The sequence below is a fragment of the Trichomonas vaginalis genome, chromosome VI (genome assembly GCF_026262505.1).
Source record: "Trichomonas vaginalis G3 chromosome VI, whole genome shotgun sequence".
In the NCBI taxonomy this organism is placed as follows: Eukaryota; Parabasalia; order Trichomonadida; family Trichomonadidae; genus Trichomonas; species Trichomonas vaginalis.
Genome location: NC_067208.1, coordinates 4,726,704 through 4,754,567, shown reverse-complemented (window position 1 = coordinate 4,754,567; position 27,864 = coordinate 4,726,704). Strand labels below are relative to the sequence as shown.

General features: G+C 32.2%; 15 protein-coding genes and 1 pseudogene across 16 annotated transcripts, besides 2 other annotated features; 4 read left to right on the top strand and 12 right to left on the bottom strand.

The window, feature by feature from the left end:
• Window positions 1–160: 160 nt before the first annotated feature.
• Window positions 161–6,479, bottom strand: TVAGG3_0806220 (experimental autoimmune prostatitis antigen 2-related family; the record flags this gene model as incomplete). The annotated part of the gene is made up of 1 exon (XM_001299522.2): window positions 2,752–5,571. One exon carries the CDS (start codon window positions 5,569–5,571, stop codon window positions 2,752–2,754), a length of 2,820 nt encoding a protein of 939 aa, XP_001299523.1.
• A 332-nt stretch (window positions 6,480–6,811) lies between these two features.
• Window positions 6,812–8,480, bottom strand: TVAGG3_0806210 (spectrin binding; the record flags this gene model as incomplete). The annotated part of the gene is made up of 1 exon (XM_001299521.2): window positions 6,896–8,212. One exon carries the CDS (start codon window positions 8,210–8,212, stop codon window positions 6,896–6,898), a length of 1,317 nt encoding a protein of 438 aa, XP_001299522.1.
• A 2,337-nt stretch (window positions 8,481–10,817) lies between these two features.
• Window positions 10,818–12,047, bottom strand: TVAGG3_0806200 (spectrin binding; the record flags this gene model as incomplete). Its single annotated transcript, XM_001299520.1, has 1 exon — window positions 10,818–12,047. The coding sequence occupies one exon, from the start codon at window positions 12,045–12,047 to the stop codon at window positions 10,818–10,820; it is 1,230 nt and encodes a 409-aa protein (XP_001299521.1).
• A 260-nt stretch (window positions 12,048–12,307) lies between these two features.
• Window positions 12,308–13,519, top strand: TVAGG3_0806190 (DDE endonuclease family; the record flags this gene model as incomplete). Its single annotated transcript, XM_001299519.2, has 1 exon — window positions 12,308–13,519. A coding segment is annotated over one exon (1,212 nt), but the record flags the coding sequence as incomplete, so codon positions are not given.
• Window positions 13,520–14,225: 706 nt separating this feature from the next.
• Window positions 14,226–16,423: a mobile genetic element.
• On the bottom strand, window positions 15,589–16,101 carry TVAGG3_0806180 (MULE transposase domain-containing protein; the record flags this gene model as incomplete). The annotated part of the gene is made up of 1 exon (XM_051247521.1): window positions 15,589–16,101. One exon carries the CDS (start codon window positions 16,099–16,101, stop codon window positions 15,589–15,591), a length of 513 nt encoding a protein of 170 aa, XP_051082996.1.
• A 16-nt stretch (window positions 16,424–16,439) lies between the features above and the next one.
• Window positions 16,440–27,864: part of a mobile genetic element that runs on past the window's edge.
• Window positions 17,096–17,332, bottom strand: TVAGG3_0806160 (uncharacterized protein; the record flags this gene model as incomplete). The annotated part of the gene is made up of 1 exon (XM_001295012.1): window positions 17,096–17,332. The coding sequence occupies one exon, from the start codon at window positions 17,330–17,332 to the stop codon at window positions 17,096–17,098; it is 237 nt and encodes a 78-aa protein (XP_001295013.1).
• Window positions 17,382–17,612, bottom strand: TVAGG3_0806150 (kinase C-related family; the record flags this gene model as incomplete). Its single annotated transcript, XM_001295011.1, has 1 exon — window positions 17,382–17,612. The coding sequence occupies one exon, from the start codon at window positions 17,610–17,612 to the stop codon at window positions 17,382–17,384; it is 231 nt and encodes a 76-aa protein (XP_001295012.1).
• On the bottom strand, window positions 17,870–18,292 carry TVAGG3_0806140 (uncharacterized protein; the record flags this gene model as incomplete). The annotated part of the gene is made up of 1 exon (XM_051247520.1): window positions 17,870–18,292. One exon carries the CDS (start codon window positions 18,290–18,292, stop codon window positions 17,870–17,872), a length of 423 nt encoding a protein of 140 aa, XP_051082995.1.
• On the bottom strand, window positions 19,472–19,900 carry TVAGG3_0806130 (uncharacterized protein; the record flags this gene model as incomplete). The annotated part of the gene is made up of 1 exon (XM_051247519.1): window positions 19,472–19,900. The coding sequence occupies one exon, from the start codon at window positions 19,898–19,900 to the stop codon at window positions 19,472–19,474; it is 429 nt and encodes a 142-aa protein (XP_051082994.1).
• TVAGG3_0806120 (uncharacterized protein) lies at window positions 19,946–20,206 on the top strand (the record flags this gene model as incomplete). The annotated part of the gene is made up of 1 exon (XM_051247518.1): window positions 19,946–20,206. The coding sequence occupies one exon, from the start codon at window positions 19,946–19,948 to the stop codon at window positions 20,204–20,206; it is 261 nt and encodes an 86-aa protein (XP_051082993.1).
• TVAGG3_0806110 (uncharacterized protein) lies at window positions 20,231–21,088 on the top strand (the record flags this gene model as incomplete). Its single annotated transcript, XM_001295219.1, has 1 exon — window positions 20,231–21,088. The coding sequence occupies one exon, from the start codon at window positions 20,231–20,233 to the stop codon at window positions 21,086–21,088; it is 858 nt and encodes a 285-aa protein (XP_001295220.1).
• Window positions 21,356–22,960, bottom strand: TVAGG3_0806100 (organellar and viral DNA polymerase type B; the record flags this gene model as incomplete). The annotated part of the gene is made up of 1 exon (XM_001295220.1): window positions 21,356–22,960. The coding sequence occupies one exon, from the start codon at window positions 22,958–22,960 to the stop codon at window positions 21,356–21,358; it is 1,605 nt and encodes a 534-aa protein (XP_001295221.1).
• TVAGG3_0806090 lies at window positions 24,335–25,193 on the bottom strand (annotated as a pseudogene). The gene has a single exon. A coding segment is annotated over exon 1 (859 nt).
• On the top strand, window positions 25,288–25,761 carry TVAGG3_0806080 (uncharacterized protein; the record flags this gene model as incomplete). The annotated part of the gene is made up of 1 exon (XM_051247517.1): window positions 25,288–25,761. One exon carries the CDS (start codon window positions 25,288–25,290, stop codon window positions 25,759–25,761), a length of 474 nt encoding a protein of 157 aa, XP_051082992.1.
• On the bottom strand, window positions 25,781–26,608 carry TVAGG3_0806070 (KilA, N-terminal/APSES-type HTH, DNA-binding family; the record flags this gene model as incomplete). Its single annotated transcript, XM_051247516.1, has 1 exon — window positions 25,781–26,608. The coding sequence occupies one exon, from the start codon at window positions 26,606–26,608 to the stop codon at window positions 25,781–25,783; it is 828 nt and encodes a 275-aa protein (XP_051082991.1).
• Window positions 26,784–27,341, bottom strand: TVAGG3_0806060 (organellar and viral DNA polymerase type B; the record flags this gene model as incomplete). Its single annotated transcript, XM_051247515.1, has 1 exon — window positions 26,784–27,341. One exon carries the CDS (start codon window positions 27,339–27,341, stop codon window positions 26,784–26,786), a length of 558 nt encoding a protein of 185 aa, XP_051082990.1.

Sequence of the window (27,864 nt, the reverse complement as noted above, 5' to 3'; positions counted from 1 at the left end):
TCATATCTCTCTATTCTAATCTTTAATTAAATTATATATTTCAATTTTAAAATGAAAATCGCATAGAAGAAAGAAAAGAAAGAAAGGAGAAGAGAAAGGAAAAGAAGGAAAAGAAGAAGAGAAGGAAAAAAAAAAGAAAAAATAGGACATATTTGATGATCCGGCGATTTTTTTTATATTCACTTGCGAACGTGGAGCTCAGACCTCTCGCTTCGCTCGAGCCTTCGCTCCACGTTCGCGCAAAATTTTTAACACTAAAAACCGCTTTGTCTGAGGGTCAAGGCAAAAACGTCACTTTTCCAAAGCATATGGAATGATTTCTTTACTGGCAGTCATACAGTAAGTAAAGGCGGAACTATTGGTGGAAATGTCTCTGTTTCCTGTTGTATATTCCAAAACCTTAACTCACAAGCAATAAAAGGATATGGACCATTTATCCTTATTGAAACATGTTCATTCCATAACATCAACTCTCAAGCAAATGAAGGTGGATCTATTTATTTAAAATGTAGTGATTATGCAAATTCAAAGACAGGTTTTATAGTTATCAAAAGAATTGAAATGCTTTATATATTGCTAATACACCAAGTAATAATTCTCTAATTTCTGTAACAAAATGTGGAGAAAAAACAGATTCTACTGGAACAATTTATCTGCTTAATGGATATCCTTCATTCTCTTATATTAATATTTCTCATTGTAATTCATCGAATGGAGGATATTTTATTGGTTCTCCTCAACAAATTGAAACAAATGATGATAATTTTAAATTCGGAATGTTTGTTGAGAATGATTCTCCATTGCATCGAGAGTTTTACTATCATGGAGCTGGGAAAAAGCAAATTGCTTCTCATTGTAATTACATTCAACAAAATAATCAGGGAAATATAATTAGATATTTTCCTACTCCTATAAGACCCGGTACTTTTAGCATAAGCGATTCTAATTTCATTTTAAATCCTAATTATCAATCTGTTGATGCAACGCATATTTTCAATTGTAACATCAACGGAATTATATACAATGAAGGAAGCCAAGTGGGAAGAAAAGAAATAGTATATAATGATCTTCCCATTGTGTGCTACTCTTATCCTGCACATGAACAATGCAAGAAAATTACACGTATACGATTAAGAAGAACTTCAATTAAAGCTTATATAGCTCTGATGAGAAAATAAAAATTATAGAACTTTATTATTAATCTTTTATTTTATTAGAATAGAAGGTCAAATATCTTTGATGTGAATTGTAATTTGAAGCAAATAGTCCAAATTTTGTAACATTGAATTCGATATTTTACATCTCGAAATCGGAATATTTTGCCTCTTTGACTGTATCTTTTAAAAGAAATAGTCCAATACAATTGAAATATATTGTTCTAGAAATCGAATTTCATCATAGAAAACTTTTTTGTATTCAGCAAGACAATCTTATTGAAATTTTTGAATCAATTATATCCATGAAAAACCAAGAGCTTGATCTGGAAATTCATCCTTTTTTTTTGACAATTTCATAAAATATTCGTTATCCTTTTTATACAAAAGTGGCATTTGGACAATTATTCTTCAACCTATTAATCAAAAGTACTTTTCATCACTTATGATATTCGTGATTAAAGATTTTCAATTAATATGCGGATTGTTTCTGATGTTTACCGCCAAATTTCTAAGTCGAAACATAATGATTGGAAAGATTTCTATTCGGGAAGTCATACGTCAAGCGTTGGTGGTACGATTGGCGGAATTGTCTCTATTTCGCGTTGTGTTTTTCAAAATCTCGAATCACATGCAATATACTGTGAGACACAAAATTCCAATATCCTTATTGAGTCATGTCTATTCCATCACATAACTTCGGATACAAATGGTGGAGCTTTTTCCTTTTATTGTGGCGAGTCCAGCTTTATTGTTTTAAATAAAATTTGCATATATAAGACTTGTGGCGAGGGTACAGGTAACGCATTTGAGAGCCAGTGGTCACCATTTAGAAGTTATCTGATTTCTATAACGAAATGTGATGAAAAAACCGATACACAGGATACAATTGCCATTTATTACGCATATACTTGTTTAAAAAATACTAATATATCTTATTGCAGTTCCACCATTGGAAGATATTACATTGCTGCTCCAACTTATATGGGAGATGAGGTGTTTAAATTTGGAACATTTGTTGAAAACAATTCACCAAGCTATTGTATATATCATCATTATTATAATTCTCATGATATTTCTTTTTGCACTTTCGTTCAAAAAAATTACAATGGATATATTATGGACTATACAGCGTATCATGATTCTGATACCTTAAATATTAGTGATTCTGTATTTATTTTGAATCCAAATAACCACGATATATTTAATCCCAATTATTATTCTCCTGAATCTATTCATTTCTTTAATTGTAACATGAATGGAGAAAATTATGATGATATACCTAATATTTGCTTCAATATTTTTGTTATAGATCAATGCATGCTAATAACGCGAAGCATAAATAGGAATCGATGTCTTAATCCATTTTTTGCAATATTACAATTTGCCTAACTTCTCAGCAGTTTGATCTCATTGATATATTAAAAGCTTTGCAAAAATCACAACAAATTTATAAAAAAATAATAATAATAATAAAAATCAAGATCATATAAACAAAACATTTATTTATAGAATATTCATAGATGATGAGGAAACCAGATTAACAATACTGAATACATTTGGATTAATTACAAGTCCAGAGAGATATTGTGAATCATTATATTCCCTTAACCATAGCTGTAATAATAACAATTGCAACAATGCACACAATCGTAAATCCAACAACAGAAACAATGATGATCAATGTTTTCCCTTTCGAACTTTTCTGATTGTTTGAAAACATAAGATTTGAATTACTATTTGGTGTTGGACTAATTTCAACATAAGAAGAAAAAGACTCATTTGTAATATATTCAGGTGATATTTCTTCTGAAGATGAAGATGAATAAGATGATGAAGAATAAGATGATTGATGTTCTTCTTCTTCATATTCCGATTCAGATGAAGAAGATGATGATTCGACTGGTTCATCAGTTTCAATATCACTATTATTTACTTTTTCGGTATCTTCGTTTTCAGTGAAATTAAAACTTTCATCAATATCGATAAAATTACCATTCATTAGAAATCCAGAAATACTTATTTCTCCTTTTGTGCAAACAATATTGATCATATGCTTAGAATTAGGCTTCAAGTAATGAATGCTATAAAGTGGGGTTTGATAAAACGTGTCCGTAATCATCTGAGATGTATGTTCATAAATCAAAAATGTTGTGTTACAAAAACCATCATATTTGTGATCTAAATATACTTCAAACATTCCAGAATAATATGATCTATCACCAATAATTGCTATACTATTTCCTGTTTCATTAAGTTCAATCATTATTGTCATGTTTGAACCTTCTTTCATCTTATATCCCTTGTCATTGTAGTAAATACCTGCAGAAGTAAGTTTTGCATCACCTGTAACGTTTATCTTACTATGTGTTGCAGGAATTATGTTCATTGTATTAGCAATATCCTGAAGAACAGGCTGTATGTCAACAATTCCACAGTGTTTTCCATAATAATTAGACAAAATAGTAATATTCAAGATTTGACAATGAATAACTTTGTCAAATATAATTGTTGGAAGTACATTAGAGTCAAAATTATATGTATTATAATATTTTCCGTCTAATGAAATTTCAATTTTTCCTTTAAGTCGTCGATTTTGACTTAGAATGTATAATTTGTTGAATCGAAGTTTGTCGCCAAAATCAATAACATAAGTAAGTGGAAATTCACCAACAACAACTGTATCTTGTCGGCCAATGTTGTAATCAAACAAAAGTTCTGTCAAATTTGATCCTTCAGTATAAAGTTGTGGATGACTTATTACTTTGAATTTCTGTGGATCATATTTTAAGAACATACTATCATAATAGATTCCAAGTGTAGGATCATTCTCAAAGATTGGTTTCCACTTATATTTGTCTTCATCTTCTAATGTCGCATTATTAAATTTAACACGATCATTCTCAATAAGTCTTACGAAATCATCTTCAGAGTTAATATATCCAACACTTCCTGATCCTACACCATTACTGTTCTTAATAACTAATCTGAAATAATACTTCTTATCTTTCTCGAGATCAAGCCATTTTGAGTTTTGATTCTTGTTATAATTCGTGTCAAAACCGCCCAAATTTGAAACCAAATATTCAGAATCTAATGTTTGATTTCCTGTCAAAGGAAACTCAGAGAAATAAAACAAACAATCTTCATCATGAACAATTATAAACTTGTATGGAGATGTTTTTGTTGGGAAGTAACATCCTTCGCTAACTGCAACCCATGGAGCAGAATTAGTTGATGGAATAGTCATTCGTTCATCCAACCAAATGATTTTATTATTAGTATTTTCTTCAATTTTAGAATACGCTGTGAAAATATCATAATTCTTATCTAATTTCATCATGGAAACTTTGCAACCTTGGTAGATTTGTTTCACAGTAACAATACATTTAGTTATATCACCATTTACATCATCAACATAAACAACTTTGAATTTATCAAGTTGGAAATCAGGATTTGGTGTATAAATGAATTTTCCTTCACCAACAGATTCAAATGTTCCATTTCCACCTTCAATTTCTTTGAAAGAAAAAGAATGCATTCCATTTCTTGTTTTCTTGTATTTAATGAAATCAAAAAGATAATTTTCTCTTGCAGGAATTCTCCATGGTTTTGCTGTTTCAAATTCTTTTCCATCTATTTCATATCCTGTTTGATATAACAATGCAATTGGATGGAATTCTGTTAAATTCCAACTATCCAAAAGATTATGTGTCTCTTGAGTTATATCAGTATCATAATTATATAATGAAAATGTCTTGAAATAAGCTCTCATATCTCTATTACTTATCTTAGATAAATGCAACAAATACTCACTAACATATGGATAAACATTATTCCTTGGAAACATTGTTCTATGTATATGTGCATACAAAACTTTACGCCATGTCTCTTGTCCGAACCAATAGAGATTATTCGCATACCATAGAAGAAGAGAATCTTCATTGATGGTGTTGTATTGATGACAAAATCTGCCCCAACCACCATTATAAACATTGAAATCTCCATTCAATGTTATTTGTCTTGTAGAATCAATTTCAGTCATCATTGAATAATGAATGTAATTCAAAACATTGTTTGTTACTTCTCCATATGATCCCCATCCCCAATTTGATTGGAATTGATGGCCAATTTCATGAACACATCCCCATGATCCCCATTTTATTGCATCAAAATTAACAATTCCTGAATACCAACTATTTGGCATTTGTATGTAGTTAGCACCAACAACAGAAAAAGCAGCACCTGTTTTAACAAATGAATCTAAGTTAATTTGTAAAGGTGTTAAAACTCTGCCATCTTTTCTTCGTGGATAATGCGTTACATCATTAACAGAATACAAAACTCGACTGACACCACGGTAGAAACCCATTGCATCATTAAGTTTGATAGCGGATTTAGCATCTTGTGATGGCATAACGAATGTTTGAGCTCCTGTATCAGCAACCAAAAGAAGACCTGGTAATTTTGATAATTCTTCTTCCCATTCTTGATCAGTTGTGACTCCGTATCTGAAGTATGGCATTCTGATGCCGCCTGTAATGTTTACGTCAAGTCCAGCATTGAATGAATCGTAAGGAACTGTAATTTCAATATGTCCGCCATACGGCCAACCGAATTTATTAATAGTTGACCCTAATGAAAAGTAGTAATTGACTTTGTCTAAGCGATTATTATAGTTGGATCCTGGCTCGGCATGCCTGTTAAGATTTACTCCTAACCTGCCAACGGCTTTTGGAGGTATTCCTATGGTAATAAGCTCGCCTGGTGGTGCATAGATTGCTGTCCAATGAACATTTGAGTATCTTGTATTAATGTAAAATCTAAATTTGTATCTTTGAGCGTTTCTTACATAATTTTCATTACCATTAAACTGGCGAACTCCTAAAGGATGTGAGTATAACTCTTCTTGTGTCAGTGTCGGTGTGGATTTGCAAAAATTTTGATAGATTGCGTTTGTTTCATTAACTAATTGCTCTTTAGTACATGTGTATGGATGTCCTGGCCATACATACTGGTTGTATTCTATTGGTGGGATTGAATATCCTGCTTCGCTAATGTCTCTTGTGGTAGGTGTGGGAATTTCTTCTAAAATTTCATATGAGTCGCATTCCTGGGCTTGAACAGTATCAGTTCCTCTATATCCAAATTCAGATGCTGTCCAAGCCAATGAATCCCTCAGAAAGATCACAAATATTTTTTTGTAATGCTAAAAAAATTCAATGAAATATCGAAATTGTAAAGTTGGTGGGTATTGAAAAGAATGATTACACTATTAGATTTTATGATTTTTACCAAGTGCATTTTTTTGTGTGAGAAAATAAGGTTTCAAAAATAATCAGATATTTCAATTTAGTATGCATTTGTGATCGTTATTTCAATTAATCTTAAATTTTTGGTAATTCAATTTTTGAAAGTGATACGGAATGATTAATAAATTTTCTGCAAAAAAAAACTATATTTTCATTCATTGATAATACGCTTAGAATAGAGATACTTAAACATCTTATCCAAAGCAATTTTTTTCACCATTTGGAATTTGATATTCGTTGCATTCGTATTTGAAACCGCAGTATTAAACACAATTTAGCTAACATCGTTTAGTTTTGAATGAATTTTAAGTTTCTAATGAATTATTTAATTAAAAATGATTAAAATTCATAAATTTTAATGTTTTATAATACGCATTCAATATAAAAAACAATATATAATTACATAATTACTCAAAGAATGGGGTTAACTCATGATGAGGCCTCGATTTCATTGTTATCGGCTTTTACTCCTTTCTCTTTTAGAAGTAAAGCAATAGTTTCATTTCCTCTCTGCACTGCTATATCAAACATTGTTTTCCCATCATATGATCTAATGTTGACATCTACTCCTAATTGAATCAAAGTATTAATTACATGTGGATTTCCCATTTCTACTGCAAGTTGAAAGGGGAATATTCCGTAATCATCTTTAATGTCTAATTTACTTCCGTTTTCAACAAGTTTTTCTATAATAAGGGCAGAATTTGATTTTGCAGCGTCAAAAATTGGAGATCTTCCGTTATTGTCCTTTGAATTTAAATCAGCTCCATGTTCAATCAAGAAATCGATAGGAGCGATTTGACCTTGGGAAACAGCATAATGCATTGGTGTTCTACCATAATAATCTTTGATATTGATATCAGCGCCTTTTTTGAGAAGCATTTCAGCTGCATCTAATTTGTTATTCTTTATCGCAGCGTGGAAAGGAGTTTCTCCATAAAAATCTTTCTTATTTGGATTTGCTCCATATTCAACAAGCAAGCAAACTGAAGATGGAGAGTTTCCAAATGAAGCCATGTGCAAAGGAGTAATAACATCTTCATCTTTAGCTTCTACATCAGCTCCGCAATCAAGTAAAACTTTGGATAACTGAGGTAATCCTTTCCAGGAATAAATATGTAATGCAGTTAATCTATCATCATTTGTTGCGAAAACATCAGCTCCATTTCTTAACAAATAGGAGACAAGATGTGGCAAGCAGAAAGGATAGCATTCTATCATGCATTTATTGATTTCCTCGCGTTGACTAATCTTGTAAAATAAAACTTCCAAATTAAAATATTTGCAAACAATTTTTGGATCAATTTCGAAGTTAAAATTGTTTCGAAGATAAATCACAATGTCTAAATTATGTGACATTATTGCATATTCCATTGTTTCTTGGTTTGGTTTAACATTGTTGAGGCATTCGAATATAATTTCTTTCTTGCCGCCTAATAATGAGTAATTCAAGCATTCTCTGCTAATAGTAAGTGAAAAGAATGATTTAAGATACTTAAAACACTCTAAAGCACCGTAATATGCAGCCCATTCTAAAGGATATTTTCCAAAGTATTCTTTTTTAACATCAAAGTCATTTTTTCCAATGTAATACTTGAAATTCTGGAAGTAATTATTCATAATATAGTATAATGGTGTATTTTTCTCGTAAACGTTGAGGATTGTTTGGATGTCCTTGTCATTGTTATGATGGAAATAGTTATTGAACTCATTATTAATCAGAAGTTTAAATTCTGTAGAAAACATCTGAATTTGACTATGTTTTTGATAAAAAGATTTAAAAATTTGCCAATAACCTCTTCTATATTTATTATTGCATTGCTGAGCGCGGTCAATTAAGCATAAAAGTTGATTTAAATCCATATCGTACACTTTTATTAAAGTATTGTCAATTTGTAAAATTAAATCTTGGATTTCTCCTTCTTCAAAGGACTTAAATTTGAATATGCGATTAATAACATCATAAAAAGTGTGATATTCTTTCAGTAATGTGTTATAAACCTCACAGTTTTCTCGATAATTCATCAAATATGAAGTGAATTTGCGGTTGATTTTAGTATAAAATTTCAAAAATAGCATATTATGTACTTAATAATAAACATAGATAATATTGAATTATATTTTTCAATTAATCCTTTCAATTTTTTGGCATTTATTGTTTGACTGATCAACATTTTATCAAGAAATTAACGATCAATCACATATAATTAATCAGCATAAATTAAATTTTTGAAAGCTCTACATCCTTGTTTGAATTCAAATTTGGCTGTATTTTCAAAGAAACCTCCTTGTCTATATGATAATTTCAATATCTAGCACATTTCAAAATTGATATAGGAAAATTTTCAATTAAAAAAGTTAAAGAAGACCTAGACATTTCAATGGAACCATGAACAAGATCATGATACCCCACGTAAGAAAATTTCAAGAATTCAAAGATTTTATCATTACGATAGGTTCTGTTGATTTGCTAACTCACACTACAGCAGATGATAGCTTCATCTAATCCTCTCCTACCATATTGTCTACGGTAGTATCGGAAAATAGAATGCCTGTGTCCCTGCAAGGTGCCATGAAGTTGACACAAATTGAGAACTTTTACGTGGTCGGTCAGAACCCTTAAGAAAATTTGAATGTGCAAAAGATTTGCCTTGTTTACTTGAGAAAAAAGATAAGCTATCAGTTATGCCATTGCCATGTTTACGATCAACATGTAGAATCTTAAATGTTAAAGATAGTTTTATTGATTACAAGATTAGTATTTTTCATTCATACAAAATCTTATTTCGATGATTTATGCTTCCTTTTTCGATTCATGATTCTTGGGAAGATTTCTATTCTGGGAGTTATTCAACGAGTAATGGAGGCACAATTTCAGGAAATGTCTCCATTTCTCGTTGTGTTTTCCAAAATATGGAATCTCACGCAATCTACTGTCAAACTCGAAATGCATTTATCCTTATTGAGTCATGCCTATTTCACCACATAAATTCTGGACAAAATTATGGTGGATCTTTTTATTTAAATTGCATGGTTGATAATGGAATTAGTAGTTTTATTGTTTTAAATAAAATTTGTATATATAAAACAACATCTGGCTATAGGGGAAATGCTTTTTATCTTTTGGATTCGCCAAGTAATAATTATTTGATATCTGTAACTAAATGTGATGAAAAGACTAATGCATATGGAACAGTTTATACTTCTAATGGATATCCATCATTTTCAAATATCAATATTTCTTATTGTAATTCAAAATGTGGCGGATATTATATCTCATGTCCACAATATTCTGCTAAAAATATTAAATTGATATTTAAATATGGAACATTTGTTGAAAATGACAGCCCTAGTCATAGTGCATTTTATTACCATGACAATAACCATCAAAGAGTTTCATTATGTAATTACATCCAAAAAAATAATCAAGGAAATATAATTAGCTTTTGGGACAAAATTCTCAATTTTAGTGATTCTATTTTTATGGTAAATCCTAAATATCAATATATTTCTGCAACGCATTTATTTCATTGCAACATAAATGGTGTTATTTATGATGACAGAGTTATAAAAGGAAAAGATATTTTTCAAAATCCAATTTTTCATTATGAAACAGATGAATGTCATACAAGTATTCTTATTTTAGATAAAGAATGTCAAATTATCGTCAACTCTTGTCTGATAAGAAAAGAATTTATTGAAAAATATCATATGAACTTCATATTCCTTGTTATGACCAAATAAAAATTAAAGTTTGATTATTTTTCATTCTCCAAGTATATACAGAGAAGAAGTGCGTTTCTGATTAAGGATTGAAGTAACAAGTTTGAATTAGATTGCTGCTTCAAGGAATTTTGGTGTATTACGTGATAAAAATGAGTCAATCAATTGTTTAAGGAAATTCAAGTTATCTGGAATCAAAAAATTCATGTATAACATCTCGAATTGCAAGTCGGGATAGTTATGTAATACGTATTTAACAATACTACCATCCGCAAAACAATCAAGACCTAAGATACATGCTGCACAAACTGCGAACAATGCTTGCATGCTATTACCAAGTTTCAAATCTGAAAATTGGTCAAGTAATGGTTCATCTTCGTCGTCCGTTCGTTTACTTGATTTTGTATCTGTGGGATCAAGTTTCTATGCGTTCTTAAGCTGTTTCATGAACTTCTTGATACAAATATGAGTGTAAAGTTTGAAAAAGAATTTATGTCATTTCATGCCTTGGAAAAATAGAATTTGATAAAAATATTATATATGAGTTTTTAGTTTTATCTTCCATTGAATATGTATTTTTCTTTTGATCACCTTCTCATGAATAAATGATTTTGAAATATGATGTTTTTTATTGATCATTTTTATATATTTTTCCTGAAAAATCTAAAACATCACGTCTCAACCTATCGTAATTCGAACAATTTCTACCTGTTTGAATTAATTTGAATGAAATAAATTTATCTTTTGTATCAAGTGAATATTTACGAACTTCGCCATAATCTAATGGAGAATTATTTACTTCATGAAGAACTTTTGTTTCTCCATTAATAGTTGTTCCTTCAATTATCCACGTTCGAAGATGGGATTCAATGTATCTATAGTTATTTGGTACAGTTCTAACAATATATTCAGTAGGTTGAATTGAATAGTTTTGTTTTATCTTCCATTGAACCCATGAATTAGGAATATCTTGAGTTATGAAATAATCGTCACTTCTATACTTATTAATTATGTCAATGTACGTGCCATTTCCTATAGAAGAAGCATACATTTCAACATTTCCACTTTCAAAATAATTTGTAACAATAAAATTTCGTTTCGCATTGTTTGGATTTCTTGATCGCATTAATGATTCAGAAAGTGAGTTAACAACATTTTGGAAGTTATTGATATCAGTGAGATCTATGATATGTTTAATAATTGTTTCGCTGCAAAACTCAAAATGAATGTTTTCAATCAATTTAAATGAATCTTTGATTTCATGTGTAAGAGAAATAATAAAATTAGCAAATGAATCTTCATCTTCAAGTTCGAGTTTTTCATTGCTAAATATTCTCTGAAGAATATCAAAACCGAGTTTCGGACAAATTATTTTAAGTTGATTTAAATCAATTTCGAAGAAGTGAGAAGATATAAAATCGATGCATTCTGATATCTTTTCTTCTGATGAAATATCAAAATAAAATTCAAGTAATCGAAAACAATTATTTTTGTCGATTTTCATTTTGTCAATAATGTATATTTTGTATAAATTGGTAATTTCTTCCATTTCAAGAGTGGTACCGATATGGAAAAGGTCATTAAGAACTGTTTCGTCACATTCAACTTCTGTTTTATTGTATTGAAGAATATCTTTTAAAATATGATATGTATCTTGTGACTTGACTTCTGTTTGGATATCAATTTTTGCAATGTTATTATCTAATAGGTATTGCGAGTAAAAAGTTTGTGAAATTGCAACTGCAAATGACTTGTTAAGTGGAATTTCAACATTGTTGATTGTTAAGATGACTTTTTCAAGTGATTGATAGTTGTTGATTCTATGAAGTATTTGATTTTTAAGCGAAATCAATAACATAATTTATTTTTGATGGTAAATTATCACGCCTATAAAATGTATTTTACGGGTCTGTATTAAAGTCATTTCAAGAGCCTTGTACCGATAAACTAGCCTTGTACTGCCATTTTATGGTGATGTAAAGTATTCAAAAAAATTGCAATGTAAACCATTACATGGCAGAAACTTTAAAATAAACAAAAACATGACACTTAGTACAGGGGCTTTTTGGCTGGTGAAGTCAGATAAAACGTGGCTCAAGTGCTCGTTTAAAATTAAAAATGGAATTTCTCACAGTCGAATTTCTTGGTAGACAACAAAAGTTTATCATCAGTTGTCGCGCCGAAGGTATGACATATAGTCAAACTAAGCTTGCATGGGAGGAAGAATACCCAGATCTCGGAACTTTAACATCCAATCTCATTGCTACTGCACTTAAAAGAGCTGCATTAGGTCTATACTGGGAAAAAGGGAATCATGGCGGTGCAGATCCATACCTATGCGAGCGTGATCAGCTCACTTTAAAAGAAATTATCGAAGATTCTGCTTACAAAGGTGAAGCTCTAGAAGCAGCTGACATTATTGACGAGGCGTTCAAGTTGAAAGAGCTCAGAAGAGATTATGGTTACAGATCCCTTCTTGAGATTAATTGTCCTACTCTTGCAGAAGAAGTTATCAATACTCTTGGTGGTGATGATGTATCGAGACCTTATGTTAACCATATTTTACAGCAATTGCATTGCAAGCTTAAGGCATGCCAAGAGATTGAAGAATCAAGATACATGGCGTGTGAACCAAGAATTATCGAAGAATTCTACGATAAACATCGTGAAACAATCGAAAGTACTCCAGAGGAGTTGATTTTTAGTATCGATGAAACATTCATAAACAAATTTAAGAAGAAGAAAGTTGCATTACCTGAGGAGATAGAGCATATGATCGCCAAAGGAATTCCAAACTTTCCGCACATTACAGCTTTATGCGGATGCTCAATGACAGGCAAATCTGTCCCACCTCTCTTTGTTCTCCCATGTATTGCAGAACTACCTAGAGAACTGAAAGTATTCCAGCGCGAAAGACATTGTTGGTTTACTTCTACGCCAAAAGGCTGGGTGAACAGAAGTGTATTCTTATTGTATTGCATTTTCTTCATCGAGTGGCTTAACTTTGAACGCCAGAGAATGCCAGAAGATATACGTGACAAGCCTGCTCTCATTGTGTGTGATGGACACTCCAGCCGCGAGAATCCTCTGGCATTGTTCCTTTTGGCAAGTGCCAACATCAAATTAATTGTTCTTCCCGCACATACAACACACATTTTACAAGTATTTGATGTTGGCATTGCCAAAAGATTAAAGTCCAAATTCACGGATTATCTGAGAGATTACATTAAGGCACCGAAGCAAGAGTTCAACAGCAATGCTGCAATGATGCGCTACGCCATTATCTACTCATTTATTAGCGCATGGCAAGAATCAGTATCATTAAGAACGGTTCAAAATGCTGCCGCCGCCTGCGGTCTTTGCCCTTGTTCTGTAGAAGCTCTCAAACATAATAAGTATGTTCGTGAATTGACTCCTGCAGAAAAAGAATTGCAAGAGAAAAGAAATTACCGTAATCGAAATCGTTTTAACATCAATGGTGAAGAATTGACGACGATGGACATGATTTGCGCAATTTCTGACAATATTAAGAAGAATCCTGCAAATCACAGATTTTGCAGGAAGCCAGAACAAGACACCAAGGAACGTTTCTACTTTTGGATTACAAACTATCTTGATCCCAGCACTGAGTTGTTGACAAAACTCCCTAATATGCCAGGTTATAGTCCAAATGATTAGGAAAATTTTCCAATTTTCCAACAAAAATTTTCCAATTCTCCACCAAAAATTTTTTAATAAAATATTATTTTACGGCATTGCCCGTCACTTTTTTCAGTACAAGGCTAATATCACAGTATAACCCCCCTGAAAAGACTTTAGAAATACGATATAATTAACCAAAAAAAATTGCTATTGAATAAAATTATATATTCTGTGACAGTTAATATCACTTGAGTATAGATATATAGATAATTTTTACAGAAATCATAAAATTATTGAAATTGTTATCTTATAATGGACTTTTTAAGACGTATCTTGTAATTTATGTCTTATAACGCAGAAGATAATTTGTATTATTAGAAGATGTATTGAAAATGGCAAACCCAAATTTTAGCTAAAAGTGACAGGGAAAAAAAACGTTTAGTATTAAAAAAAAGACCGATGAGAGCTTCGTTCGAAATATAGAGGGAACTGAGAATGCGCAACCATTCTCAGGGAATATTGGATGCTATTCCCGTTCCCTCTGTATGGAAAATTGAGGTTTTCAAAGGGAGTTAAAATAATATCAAATTTATACTAATTTACTTCAAAATACAAAAGTATTTGACAGCTAAAATTAGTTACTTTAGCAAGCCTATCAATACCCTTTTACGATTATTGCTACTTTTTCGAAATAAAGTAAAAACAAATTTATACTAATTTACTTCAAAATACAAAAGTATTTGACAGCTAAAATTAGTTACTTTAGCAAGCCTATCAATACCCTTTTACGATTATTGCTACTTTTTCGAAATAAAAGTAAAAACAAATTTATACTAATTTACTTCAAAATACAAAAGTATTTGACAGCTAAAATTAGTTACTTTAGCAAGCCTATCAATACCCTTTTACGATTATTGCTACTTTTTCGAAATAAAATAAATTTATTATCAAAAAACCTTTTTTCTTAGTAAAAATAAAAATGTTATTTTATATCAAGTTTTTATTCATAAATTTTTATAATGTTGTATAAATTTGAAGGTGGAAATCTGTAATAATTTTATCTTGAAAAGACTTGGCATTCTCAACAATGAATTGAGGGGTATTGCATCCAAATTCTGTAATTTGCGTGAGAATACTAAGCTTGATTTCCATTGGGATACTTAATTTCGAAAAATACTGGGTCATTCGTTTTTGAACCTTTGCTGCCTTGACAACTTTATCAAGTAGGGCATCTAAACCCAATTGAAGCGTATTTAAGTTTGCTGATGAGTTAACTATTAACGATTTAATTTTATCAGTGAGCATTATACATTTTTCTGTATCCAGTCTGATTGTAGACTTTTTTGGCTTTTTTTCAGATGGCAACGGATTTGGAATTTTGTCTCTGAGCCTTATATCTTGAGAAATTCTGTAATAAAATGAAGGAACGATAAAATCGATTAATTTCATCACAAATCGATCAAATCTCATGAAAATTGTTCCGCCAAAGTAGTAATATTTAATTTTTTTGTTAATCGATTCTGAAATGTTATTTGTGAGAGCTAAATTTTCATCTCTTTCAGCGGCTGTCCATCTTTCTTGGTTTGATATCCATTGATTTTGTATGTATTTTGAAAATTCTGGGAATTTTTCGGCTATTTCCAGAATTTTTTTGAACGTTGGTTCAATCCATTCTTTCTTGCCATTTCTGCCGTATGCAAGATAGTTCATTTTTGTATCTAATATCAATTTGTCTGAACTCTCAAATGCATAATCTTTCAAATTTTTCTGAACGCCCTCATTACATGAACTGCACACCAATGAAGGATAACTTCTGGAAAAGAGTTGATAATCGCATTTTCGATTTCTTGTGCACAATCTGACATAAAATATTTTGGTTTTACTTTTGCCCAGTTAAAAAATGCCTTGAGACAGAATGCAATATTTTCTGAAGTGTTTGGATAAACGACAAATTGAAAAATTGGGAATGCATGTGTATTTGGAAATTTGGCTGATATCATGAAAAACAACATTTTAAATTCAAGTAATGAATGGGTTGCATCAATAAAATGCTCTTTCACAATTTTGATTATGTCCAGAAATTTGAAAGAAGCATAATAAAAGATTAATTTCTTTGGTTTGTTGTAATTATCGACATCGAAATAAATTAAATCTTTTGGTGACTCTTGTTCTTTGATACCCTTAAATAATTGAGTTGACTTGAATTGATTATCATCGTACTTTTGAATACCTTTGATCTTTTTATTTCCTTTTTCCTGAATTGTTTTCATTTGATCTGAAGATGCATTCAAAAAAGATGGCCTGTTAAGTGGATCATCCAGATCAAGTTTTATGTCGCATTCAATTTGAGCCATTTTCGGATCACCCCCCTGTTTTATAAAATTAATAAGTACCCGATGATAGCATTGTGATAATGTGTGGTATTTCTTTGTCTCATCTTTGATTTGATTGTGATTATGTGTTCCATTATATTCTGTTAGGATATATTCTTCATCATCCTTTAGAAATGAGATACATGCTTCACATTTATCTGCACTGCACCTGAATTTTAATTTTGTTCCCCCTAAATTTGGATTTTTTTTAATTGATATGAGTTAGTATGGGTTAGTTGGGTACTGTGGCACTGCGCGCCTCCTTACTCATTATATGTGAATTTGACACTTTACAAAACCGTTAACGTATATTTTACAACATGAATGCAAAAACTAACTTAACCTTAAATATTTACAAAGCCGCCAACCACTTCACCTCACTAACGAACTCACTAATGTAAAAATAAACGTTCTCACTATCGTTCTCACTAACGACTTCACTAATGTTCTCATAAATTTTCCTCAATATCTTCATCATTAGTGTTAACCCTATTGTAGTCATACTTGAAGCCATAAACTTTCTCTAACTTCTTAACGTACAATTTACATAACTTACCTTCGTCATCGTATGGTTTAATGATATAACTATTTCTATCTTTATACACAGTCAATGAAAAGTCAACTGGTCTCGGATGTATTTGAAAGAACATGTTATGCTCAGGAAGGAAGAATAAATGTTTAAATGTATGTTTGTTATACTGTGGAATTCGAATGAGTTGCTTTTGTTCTGTCATTTATATAAAAATAAAAATTTTCAGTAAAAATAAACTTAAAAATTAATGATATCACCACCCTCACACGTATGAAAACATAGCACAAAAATAAATTTAGGGTAGAAGGTTAGATCTAACCCGATTTCTAACCTCATTTCTACCCTGTTGAATTCATTGCTTTATAACTCTCTTCCTTTCTCCAACTCTTCTAACTTCTTCTTAAGTTCAGCAATGTTGTCCTCATGAAGTTTAATCTTTCTCAAAATTCCTTCTTTATCTAATGGTTGCTTTATCTTTCTAAACTGAACTCTACCATCCTTCATAGTATGAATGTAAAAACCTTCTGGAATAGTTCCTGATTTAATGTATTCTACCAAAAACTTTTGTTTCATTGCTTCAGTGACTTTAGTCGTCATTTCAATCAAATAAAAATTTTAATATTAAATAAAAATAACGTTATTTTTTTCAGTAAGGAAACGCAGGAGTTTTACGATTTATTTGAGGAGTAGGTTCTGGTTTAAATGTTGGAGTCGGTTTAGGAGTTGACTTTTGAATAGGAGTTTGTACTTCCATAGGTTCAGGAGTCATTGAAGGTTTTGCTTGTGAAGGCGTTGGTTTTGGCGAAGGTGTTGGAGTTTGTTTAACTTCAGCTACTTCAGTATTATTTACAACATTTGCTTTATTTCTTTTCAACATCATAACTGCTCCTGCTGTAGCTAGCAAACCTAGTGGGAGACCATATTTTATATAAGGACTTGACCAAATGCTATTTTTGACAGGAGCTGGTGGAACACCTAACCTTGGTGAGACTGCTCTTTGCCATTGTGCAGCTCGTAAGAAATATTCAATAGGTGCTCCATAATCGTTTGGTAAAGTTTATTTCATAGATGGTGAAGGTTCACGAGAGCTTGATGAAGAACTCATTTATAAGCTTTAAAATAAACGTTCATCCTTTATTCCTCACTGTCGTCCGCAGCTAAGTTATAGTCATCTAATCTTATTATTGGGATTCCATTAGCACGCACCTGAATGGCAAAGCAACAATCCCTCATAAATCCAATAAGTGGCTTTGGTACATTTTCAGTTGCTAGTTCAATAGGTCCTTTAACAGACAATTTGTATGTTATTGGAGCAGTAGATGTTTGACCTTGCTGGAAGCAAAAGTCCACTTCTGTTGGAAAACCACATAAGAAATGTGTGTTGTCATAACTATCCCATTTATGTTCCACACTACCATCATCCACCAATGACCTCATAACATCTTCATTAAATCCAATCATATCATTGTTTGTATTGCAAGCGTTCGCAACCATTTCATAAAATACAGGTCCATATGATTTTTCAGGTTCTGCAGGCATATTTCCATAAGCTCCCATGGAAAGCTGAAGATATTTAAACTTAGGGTTCTCAAAATTAACATAATAGTTGTCTTTCTTTCTAAATAGTGCCCAAATACTTTTAACATTAATAGGCGTATAAGCTGCTGTAAATGTTGCACTTGAACTATCTGTATTCTTTGAGAATGAACCGTCCATAGGAATCCAATCCATAACTTTAACAGGAAAACATAAAGCCTCGTTTGTATAATGTTCTACAAGTTCTGTATAAATGTTAGGGTCTAAAGAGAATGATTTTGGATGAATGAAACATTCATTAAAATCCATCTTTATTCGAAATAGTTGCTGGGTTACAGTTGTAATAGTAACTGTTCCACTAGCTTCTATTGCCTTCGTTATCATAGTGAATGGTTCATTCCATGGAACAAATTTATTTGTCGGTGGATTTGAATCTGAAGCAAATGCAACTTTAAGAGTTGGATTGAAAGCAACGATATCATTTACAGATATAGATGTGCATTGTAAGGCGTCGCTACTGAACTTTACTTTAAGCTGAACGTTTCCTGCAAAAGCTGGAATAAATCGAATAGCTTCTAATGGAAGGAATCTTCCAACAGGAATTCTTAAACGAAGCTTAAAATCAAATGATTTTCCTGCTGTAATTGGACCACTAACAATTTGTCCTGTTCTGCATGTTCCCGAATGACTCCATACATCTTCATGTCGAGTCTTTGAGAAAACATCTACTTTCTTTATTTGTTCGGTAGTTTGTGAGTTTGAAGTTATATATGCTTCTTCTCTTGCGTTGTCTTGAGAATATACGATACGACCATTTGCAAGGATTTGATATCCAGCAACTGCATAGAAAGCGTCATCGAAACCAATCCAAAATCCTGGTGGGTTTGTTTTATTAGAACCTGAACCAATTTCTTTATCTGCAATAAATTGACCTTCCATTTTATACGTAATGAATGTATTGTAAAGGTCCAACATATTTTCACCAGGAGGTGAGAGATTGAATGTTACCCATGTGTTATCTTTAGCAGTTCCAGGTTGTGATGGAATCTTTGCGTCAGAATATTTTCTATTAGTGTCACCAATTTGAACTGCATTGTCTATGATATCGAAATATGAGCGAATCTGATGAATATGCTCTGCTGGAGTAAATTCGTTTAGCTGTTCGTTCTGCATGTATTTACTTCAGATAAAAATATCTATTTACTTCATTATTCTCACTCTTCTTCTTGACATTCGTGGTGGAAGTTGTTTCTTGACATTTTCAATGAACTGTACATTCTCTTTTGTCTCAACTTCTTTCACTGGTGGGTCAGGGTTCTTTGACTCGGTTTGCTTTTCAATGAAATTCACGAACTTTGCAATAAGCTCTTGGTTCGTTATTGAAAGAACATCTGGCTTCTTTTCTTCTTGTTCTTTTGGTGGCTCAGTTTGAACAGAAGGTTTTATATGGGCTTCGCCCTCGGTGCCATGCACCTTAATGTTGTCGCTTTCTGCATTCGCTAATGGAACCTTTCTTTTGCTTACATATATTTTACCATCTTTACTCTGACTTACATAATAGAAAGGATGTTGTATTCCTCTTGCGTCATTTAATATAATAGACTCTCGCTCTGATTTTGACAAGCTCATTTTACATCGGTTAAAGTTTTAATTTTGTTTTTTATCTGCAGTCAAATGACTCAGACAAGCCCTACGGACAAGACCCAAGGGGTCATAGATGTTGAAGCATTGAAGAAAGAAATTCGTGAGCAAATTTTATCCGAACTGAAGGAACAAAAACAAGAACAAAAGCCAGAGAGACCAAAGAGAAAACTTAGTGAAAAACAACTTGCTGCATTAGCTGCTGGAAGACAAAAGAACCCACGTTTGCTGGCGAAGAAAGCTAGAGAAGAAGCTGAAGCAAAAGCTAGAGAAGCTGAAGCAAAGAAAGAGTAAATGTGTTATTTTTATCGGAACTAAATGTATAGACAAATACCTTTATCTGTTGCGTTCAGTAGTGAAAACCCTGACGTCAAAATAAAGGGGAACAGAGTAACGTTTAAGTTTCCAACAGACTGGATTGTGAACATAAATGAAGAGAAGTACATTGGCATAACAAATATGTATATAACACGTGCTTTCAGAAAGGTTGACTTTATACTTCAAGTCGAGATAGAAAATGACGAACAGTCTTTTAGCGCCCAAAACATTCACATATACAAATACTTTAAAGACGATACAACATTGTTGCAATGTATGATTTCATTTAATGAAATGTTCGAGAAAAAGTTTAACATTGAAGTACAAACTTTACAGCCTTTACGTGAGTTTCTTGCACAACTGAAAGAAGAAGGTAGTCAGCCACAACTTATAGACTTTCATTATGAATTTAATGAAAATGAAGATGGAGCACATGACTGTCAATTCATTGTATTCTCACCATTCAATGAAGTCGCTAAAAAGAAAGAAAATCCATTACGTATAAGATTTCAAATCTCTGAACCAAGTGATGATTTCAAGAATGTTTTCAATTATGATGCAATGCTTCCGAGGAAAAATGAATTTTCAAAGATTGTAACACCTGGCATTTGGGATAGAAAGCAAGCTATTCTTTTCTCTAATATAGCCAAAGGCGTTGAAAATGAGTTCATTGGTCATACAAGAACTACACCACTGCCAAATCCTAAATACTATAAATTAACTGGCTTCAATCGTGAGTTTTGGGTAGACATGTTCTCCACTCATGACCATAAAGCACCTGTTTTGCTACCTCCAGACCATAAGGACTGTCTCTACATTGAAGCACAACTCTTAAACTCTACCATCGCAGTATTGTAAAATCTACGCTAGTTTTATTTTTATCACGAATGACCTCATTGCTGACAAAAATAAATGACCTCATTCATGACCTCATTGCTGACAAAATAAATGACCTCATTCATGACCTCATTCATGACCTCATTGCTGACAAAAATAAATGACCTCATTCATGACCTCATTCATGACCTCATTCATGACCTCATTGCTGACAAAAATAAATGACATCATTCATGACCTCATTCATGACCTCATTCATGACCTCATTGCTGACAAAAATAAATGACCTCAGAACTTCAACTTACGAATAAAGCTTGTTTTAGGCGTTATTGAGAAGTTAAACTTCTCTTCAAAGCAAGGTTGACATGACTTACATAAGTCAAATCCAATCTCTTGACCATCATGAAGTGCTTTGTAAAGTTTCATTAAACTGAACTCAGAATCTTTGTCATATGTTCCAACAGGTATGTGAATGTTCTTATTTTCATTGTAATAGCATTGTATAGCTTCAGGAAACATTTCATTAGCTGTTAAAGCAAGAACGTCTTGTTTTACACCTTTACAACGTGCATGGAATGCAACTTCATTTAAATCATTCGTGAGTAAGTCTATGTAAGTCTTCTTTCCACAAAATATTGACTTGTATGCTAAACTTTGTTTATCTTTTGTGATTTCTGCGAAGTCAGAATGGAACTGACCTAATGTTTTACCAATAAGTTCTCTACCGTATCTCTTCTGAAATTCCTGAGCTAACAGTGGGATGTCTTCATTGAAAATATGCATGCTATCGCAGTCCTGGTAAAATATTTGAAGACCCATATCTTCTGCAGTACAGAATACTTCACACATTATTCTCTTCGACATAGACAGAATGTTAACACCAAGTGGACAGAAGTTAAAGTGTCTGCAAATGCTTTTCGTTAGCTTGAAAATAGTTTTATCTGAACCATCCAAACCTTCGAACTTCACTATATGGTTGTAGTTTCTGATGGCATATCTTATAGCATCTTTGTCATTTACTATGGTTATTTTTGACTCAATAGGAGATAGAATAGTTTTGCCATAAATACTGTTCAGAATGAGCTTTATATTTTCTTGCAAAGGATTTCCCTCTTTCTTATACTTTAACCTTAACTCAAACAACTTCTTTACTTCATCTCTTATTCTAATATCTCTGTTTCCATCGTAATAGTATCCTTGCAACACTTCACATTTGACACCTTGATATTTTATGAGGTCTTGTAATGTTATATGGTCAACATACATGAGACAGCAAGTGTTTGAACTTCTGGGAACGTTAAGTTCTGGATTTAGTTCAGGGTCACAAACTATTAAAGGAAAGTGTCTATGTATTCCAATCTCTGTTATCTTAATGAGAACAAAGAAGCCAGACATAAACTTTTCACCAATGGGTTCCTTTTGGTCGTCATCGAATAAATGTCTCATGAGATACTCTGTGCTTAGCATCTCATCCTTCATAACCTTTGGAATTCCTTCTAAAGTATAAAGTCTTGCTATAGCGGATGGATATAATGAAACAGCGTCGAAGTCAGCAATGAGTTTCTTTTCGCTCTTTTGTTTAATGTTATCTGACAACATACATCTTCCACCTTGAATGCATCTCGAAATAAATTCTCTTGGTTTATTTGAGAGATCATATAAATTTCCATTCGGGAAGTACACTCTGTTCTCAAATAATTTGTTAGCAATTGAACAAATACTAACGTAGTCATAAACGTTTAAATCAAATTCTTTCAATATGTCATTGCGGAACTTAACAAAACCTTCTCTTAAAATTCTTACATCTTGTTTGCAATAAAATGAGCTATATTTTTCTAAGTCGAAGTGGTTCTCATCTATTCTGCAACCTTTGATGGAATCTATGTTTTTCATAAATGTATCTGCATCCTGGATAAACTTACATGCTTCAGAAATGACACCAGTTCTGTTGTCATTTGCTAACAAAGTACTGCTGTAGTAGTTGTATGGAAATACTTCTTTCGGTCCTGTTTGTAAGTTAAACATAGCAGGAAATAGTTTAAGCTTCTTATTTATAACACTGTAAGAGTCTTTTATAATAATTGTCCTTCCTTTATATAAGCCAGTTATTTGCATTGTTCGTGAACCTTTAATGATGGGAGTTCCTTTCACTTCTGTCATGTGTCTTAAGATGAAGTTTATGTCATAGCTGAGGTTGTGAAAATATACTAAACTCTTGTCAGGAAGTCGTTCCAAAAATTCTGTTGCGCAGTTCTGACCCCAAATGCTTTCACTCACTGAACCATCTTCACTGTCATAACAGATGTTAAAAGCTTTATGAAAGCCGTCTGTGCTACACTCAAAGTCAGCAAAGAAAACATGCTCAGGAATGAACTTGCACTTATTTTTATTTACTTCTTTTGACTCTGCTTTCTTCTTCAGTTGTACACAATACTTTGGAGCATATGTCAAATCTTTAAATGGTGCAAGGTTCTGTTTATATAAGTCAGTCGTATATGTGAAAAGTTCTCCATAAGAAATAGGTTCGAAATATTTGCACTCCCACAATGTTTTCATAACATCCCATAGCGGTGTAGTTCTATCCATGCGAACTACATATTTGTTCTCTCTCTTTGTATAAATCTTCATCTGTTTCTCAATGTTCATTCCACCACACTCCTTCAAGATTTCTATATAGTTGCGAATGAAATATGTTGTCATTGGAAGTCTTTATTTAGCATGTAGTGGTCTTCAACAAGAAGTAAGTCAATAGTTGAACAGTTTCACATTCTTTTGGTATAATATCTCTTTATTTCATTATGTCTTGAGTCATTGAAATACCAATGGTAACATTAAATGCTATACAGTTGCGTCAGAAATTTCTTGTCTTTACTTTGAGGAAAGTCTCTAACACGAATGACTTCTCTCTATGTAGTCAATAGTTTCTTCATTTACTCAGCCTGAATGCAAGCATAAACGAAGCAGTTATTTCTGTCATAAGTGTTGCAGTTCTTTTGTTCAGTTCATTGAAGATTTGGTAGCGTTAAGATTTATAGGTAATGTGCAAGATACTTCCAGAACTGAACCGTTCTCTTCTTATAAAATTCTTTCTTTTCACCAAGGATTTCATTCAGAAGTCATCTATATCTTGTTTATCTCCTGTTTGTTTAAGTCTGTTCAATAATCTTTTCTGTCTTTCTGTCAGTGTGTTTCATCTCTATATGGTCTCTTTTTTGGTTTGCCTTTCTTTACATCTGACATCGTTAAGCTTCATTTTTTAAATCATACATCTTTATTTCAGTAAGATTCTTTATGTTTGTCAAGAAGAAGTCATAGTGCATTTCAACAATACCTGCGGCATTTGCTTCTATCTCTGATATAAAGTTCTCTTCAAGAGCTGATGTAGTAATGTTCCAATATTATTGAGGTTAACGTAGAACATTCATACTTTCCACCAGTTTATAACATACCATCCATCTTTGTTGGGAGTTTTATTTTAATCTTCTCTAAGAGTCTCATGAAAACCTTACCGAAATGTTTGTGTAAGTAGTCTCTGTTTGGTTCATCTAAAGCTTCGATGTTAAAGTCAATGAGTCTATTGCCTGACTTCACATTTCTCTTCCTATTCTCTTCATCTTTCTTTAACCATCTCCCACCTTCTTTTGGTTTGTCGTCAATGGAAGAATGACATCGTTAGCTTTGCGAACTTGTTCTAAAGCATTTTAAACATCTCTCTTCTCTGTTGTTTCAGTGTGTCATCTCTCTTTCGTGTTTCACCAACGTTTGCATTTGTTATGTCAAACATCTCTTGACGAACATCATGAGAAAGAGCTTTACGAGTATGACCAACGTTTGCATTTGTTATGTCAAACATTTCTCTTCTTACTTCATGAGGTACTGAACGTCTATGATATAAGTCAATAGCAACGTCATTTAAAGGAAATGCTCTTGCATGGACTTCGTCCTCGCCGCGTTGCGACTTTATGAACTCATGAATTCTATCATAAGTTATTTCACCATTGTAGTCATTGAGGATGTCAGCGAGTGCTTTTTTGTTTGTCGCGTAATGCTTTGCAACATCTATATTAGCTTCTGTAAGAAGTTGTTTTATTTCCGAGTGTTCTAACTTAGACAACTTCCGATACATCTTTAGTAGGAAATAAAAAAAATATTTTTTTTTGAAAAAATTAGATTAGATTTTTTAAAGTTATTTTTCAAAATAATTTAATATTTTTATTTTAATGAAACACATGCAAGATTGCAAGTTCTTTTCATACAATGCTCTCGCTAATGCCATCAAGAATGAGTTCAATAATGCTTCAAATGTTAATGTTATCTTTAACAAGAAGTTTGTGAAAGAATCTAAGTTTGGTCAGTATGTCAGACCATTAGCTATCGTCATTGACCGCAAACGTTATACTTCACAAGAGTTAGCAGTAGTTTTGAAACAAAAGGGTTTCTTCGTGAATGTCAAAGATACTCATTATACTGTTATAAAGAACTCTAACATTGACTTCTTCAGTATTGCTTTAAATCTTTCCGAACAGAAAGAATATAAGAAGGGTGAAACAAATGTGAAATATTATCCTTCATCTCTGAAGACAATAACGAACAAAGATGTTATACAGAAATTCTTACCAAAGGTTGAAGAAGCTTCTATTGACATTGACGAAGAAAGTGAAATGGTTGAAGAAATTGACCCTGACGTCATTTAAGCAAAAATATATTTTTTGTTCATTCTTCCTCTTTGAAGTTGTCGAAATATTCTGTTATTTTTTCCTTCAGTAATGTTAAGTCTTCTTTGAATATAAGTATTGTGCAACCTTTGATGTCATAGTGTGTTTGAGGAAGAGTATTTTTGACAATTTCCTTTATTTGCTCATTCGGTGTCATTGAAATCGGTAAGTTTTCACGATAGAACCAGTTTCTGTCAGATTTATATATTTTAGCGAGGTCATAAAAGCTCTTGTTGTTTCTTCTGACTAAATGCAACATAACCATATCTCTATCTTCTTCTTTCTCCAACTCTTCAGCGTAAATCATATACTTATAGCTTTTTTCCTTTCCTTTTGGTACTGAACGCGGTATTCTTTTCTGTATGCTTTTGTCTTTGGATTCAATGACTTCATCTTTTGCTTGAAGTTTCTTTTCCATCTCTCCACGTTCTGCTTTATATAGTTCATCTAACATCATGAAAATATAACAAGCATAACGAGGTGAAGCCCACATTGCTACAGCATTTACTAAAAGTCTATGAACATAATAACCTTTCAAACCAGGAGCCAAATTCTTGCGATTTTCGTACGGAATCTCTTCTCTCGGTTTTCCGAGGGAAGCAATCATATGAGGAAATTCTTCTAAAAGTTCTTTTGTCTGTTGGTTTTCAAACCAATGATATGCTTGCTTTGTAGAAAGAAGAGCATTCAAAATACTTTGCATTTGGTACATATCATCTTTGACCGAACGAATGAGGCGAAGTTGTTTGTTATATTGTATGTATTCGTATTCTTCATTTATGGCTTCATGAACGATAGCAGTTGTTGTGTTCTCTGTTGTTGACATTACTGTTCTTACATACAAAATAAAAAAATAAATAAAAATAAAATTAGCGTTATTTTTTCTGTCTTAAGGAAATGTTAAAAATTCATGAAATTTGGTCATTTTTCAGACAAAAATAAAGTTTATGTTAGCATGTTAGATCTAACACGTTTTCTAACCACTTTTCTAACATAACTATTTACAAGCGTTTTACATGGTATATGTTGCGATGGTTCATGACTTTAAACAGTTTTGTAGCTTCTATTTCTTCACGAAGAATATCAAAAATTTTAACTATGCCGAAGGTTTCTTTATACTTCTTCTTGACATCAGATAATAGGAAATCTTCTGCTGTTGGATTGTTTTTATTCAGAAATGCTAACATGTCCATTTTATCTTCTGCTGGTTTCTCTACTTCTTTCTTTAAGTCAGCATAGTCGTTTCTCATACGTTCTATCTCTTTGACGGAGTAGTTATATTTCCTCATTGCTGCTTTACATTTTGAACATTGTGGATTCATTTTTGCGTTATACATTGAAATTTGACCTGCTAGAACAACTAAGGCGTCAATGGTTTTCTTTAACTCAGAATATGTAGGTCTGATTTGTTCGTTCCATATTTTACATCTTTTATCTTTATCTCTTATCTGCCATACACATTCAGCAACTAACGAAACAAAGTTGTCGTATGTCTTAAATTCTTCAGATTTATATATGTCAGAGATGTTCTTATATACCATGTCGCAATCTTTGTCCATAACTTTATGGTTGCAATGATATCCTAGAAACTCATAGTTTACTTTACGTATGAACTTCTTTATTTCTACTGAGTCAGTTGGTTTCACTTCTATTTCATCGAATTCATGAATAGTGAGCTTTTGTGTGTTTTAGACCATGTTAGAAAAGTGGTTAGAAAACGTGTTAGATCTAACATGCTAACATAAACATTATTTTTGGTGTAAATTCAGCAACAAAATGAACGAGGTCAGGATGTATGTAAATACCTTTGAATTCATTTATAACGCCCTTAGTAAGCTCATAAAATGCTTGTTTTGAGGTGGAGCCAAAAGTGGCTCGACCGTATTCTTTCAACCAAAACTCAGGAATTCCTGCATTATTTTTGCATCATGACACGAAGTGAAGATTTGCACTTCGTCAAAATGTCTTATAATACTCTTCCCAGGACTTATTTTCCAACAACTTTCTAAAGTCTTTCCTAAACTGCTGACACATATTTGTTGCATTAATGTAACCATCCTTGTCTCTACGTAAGACTTCAAT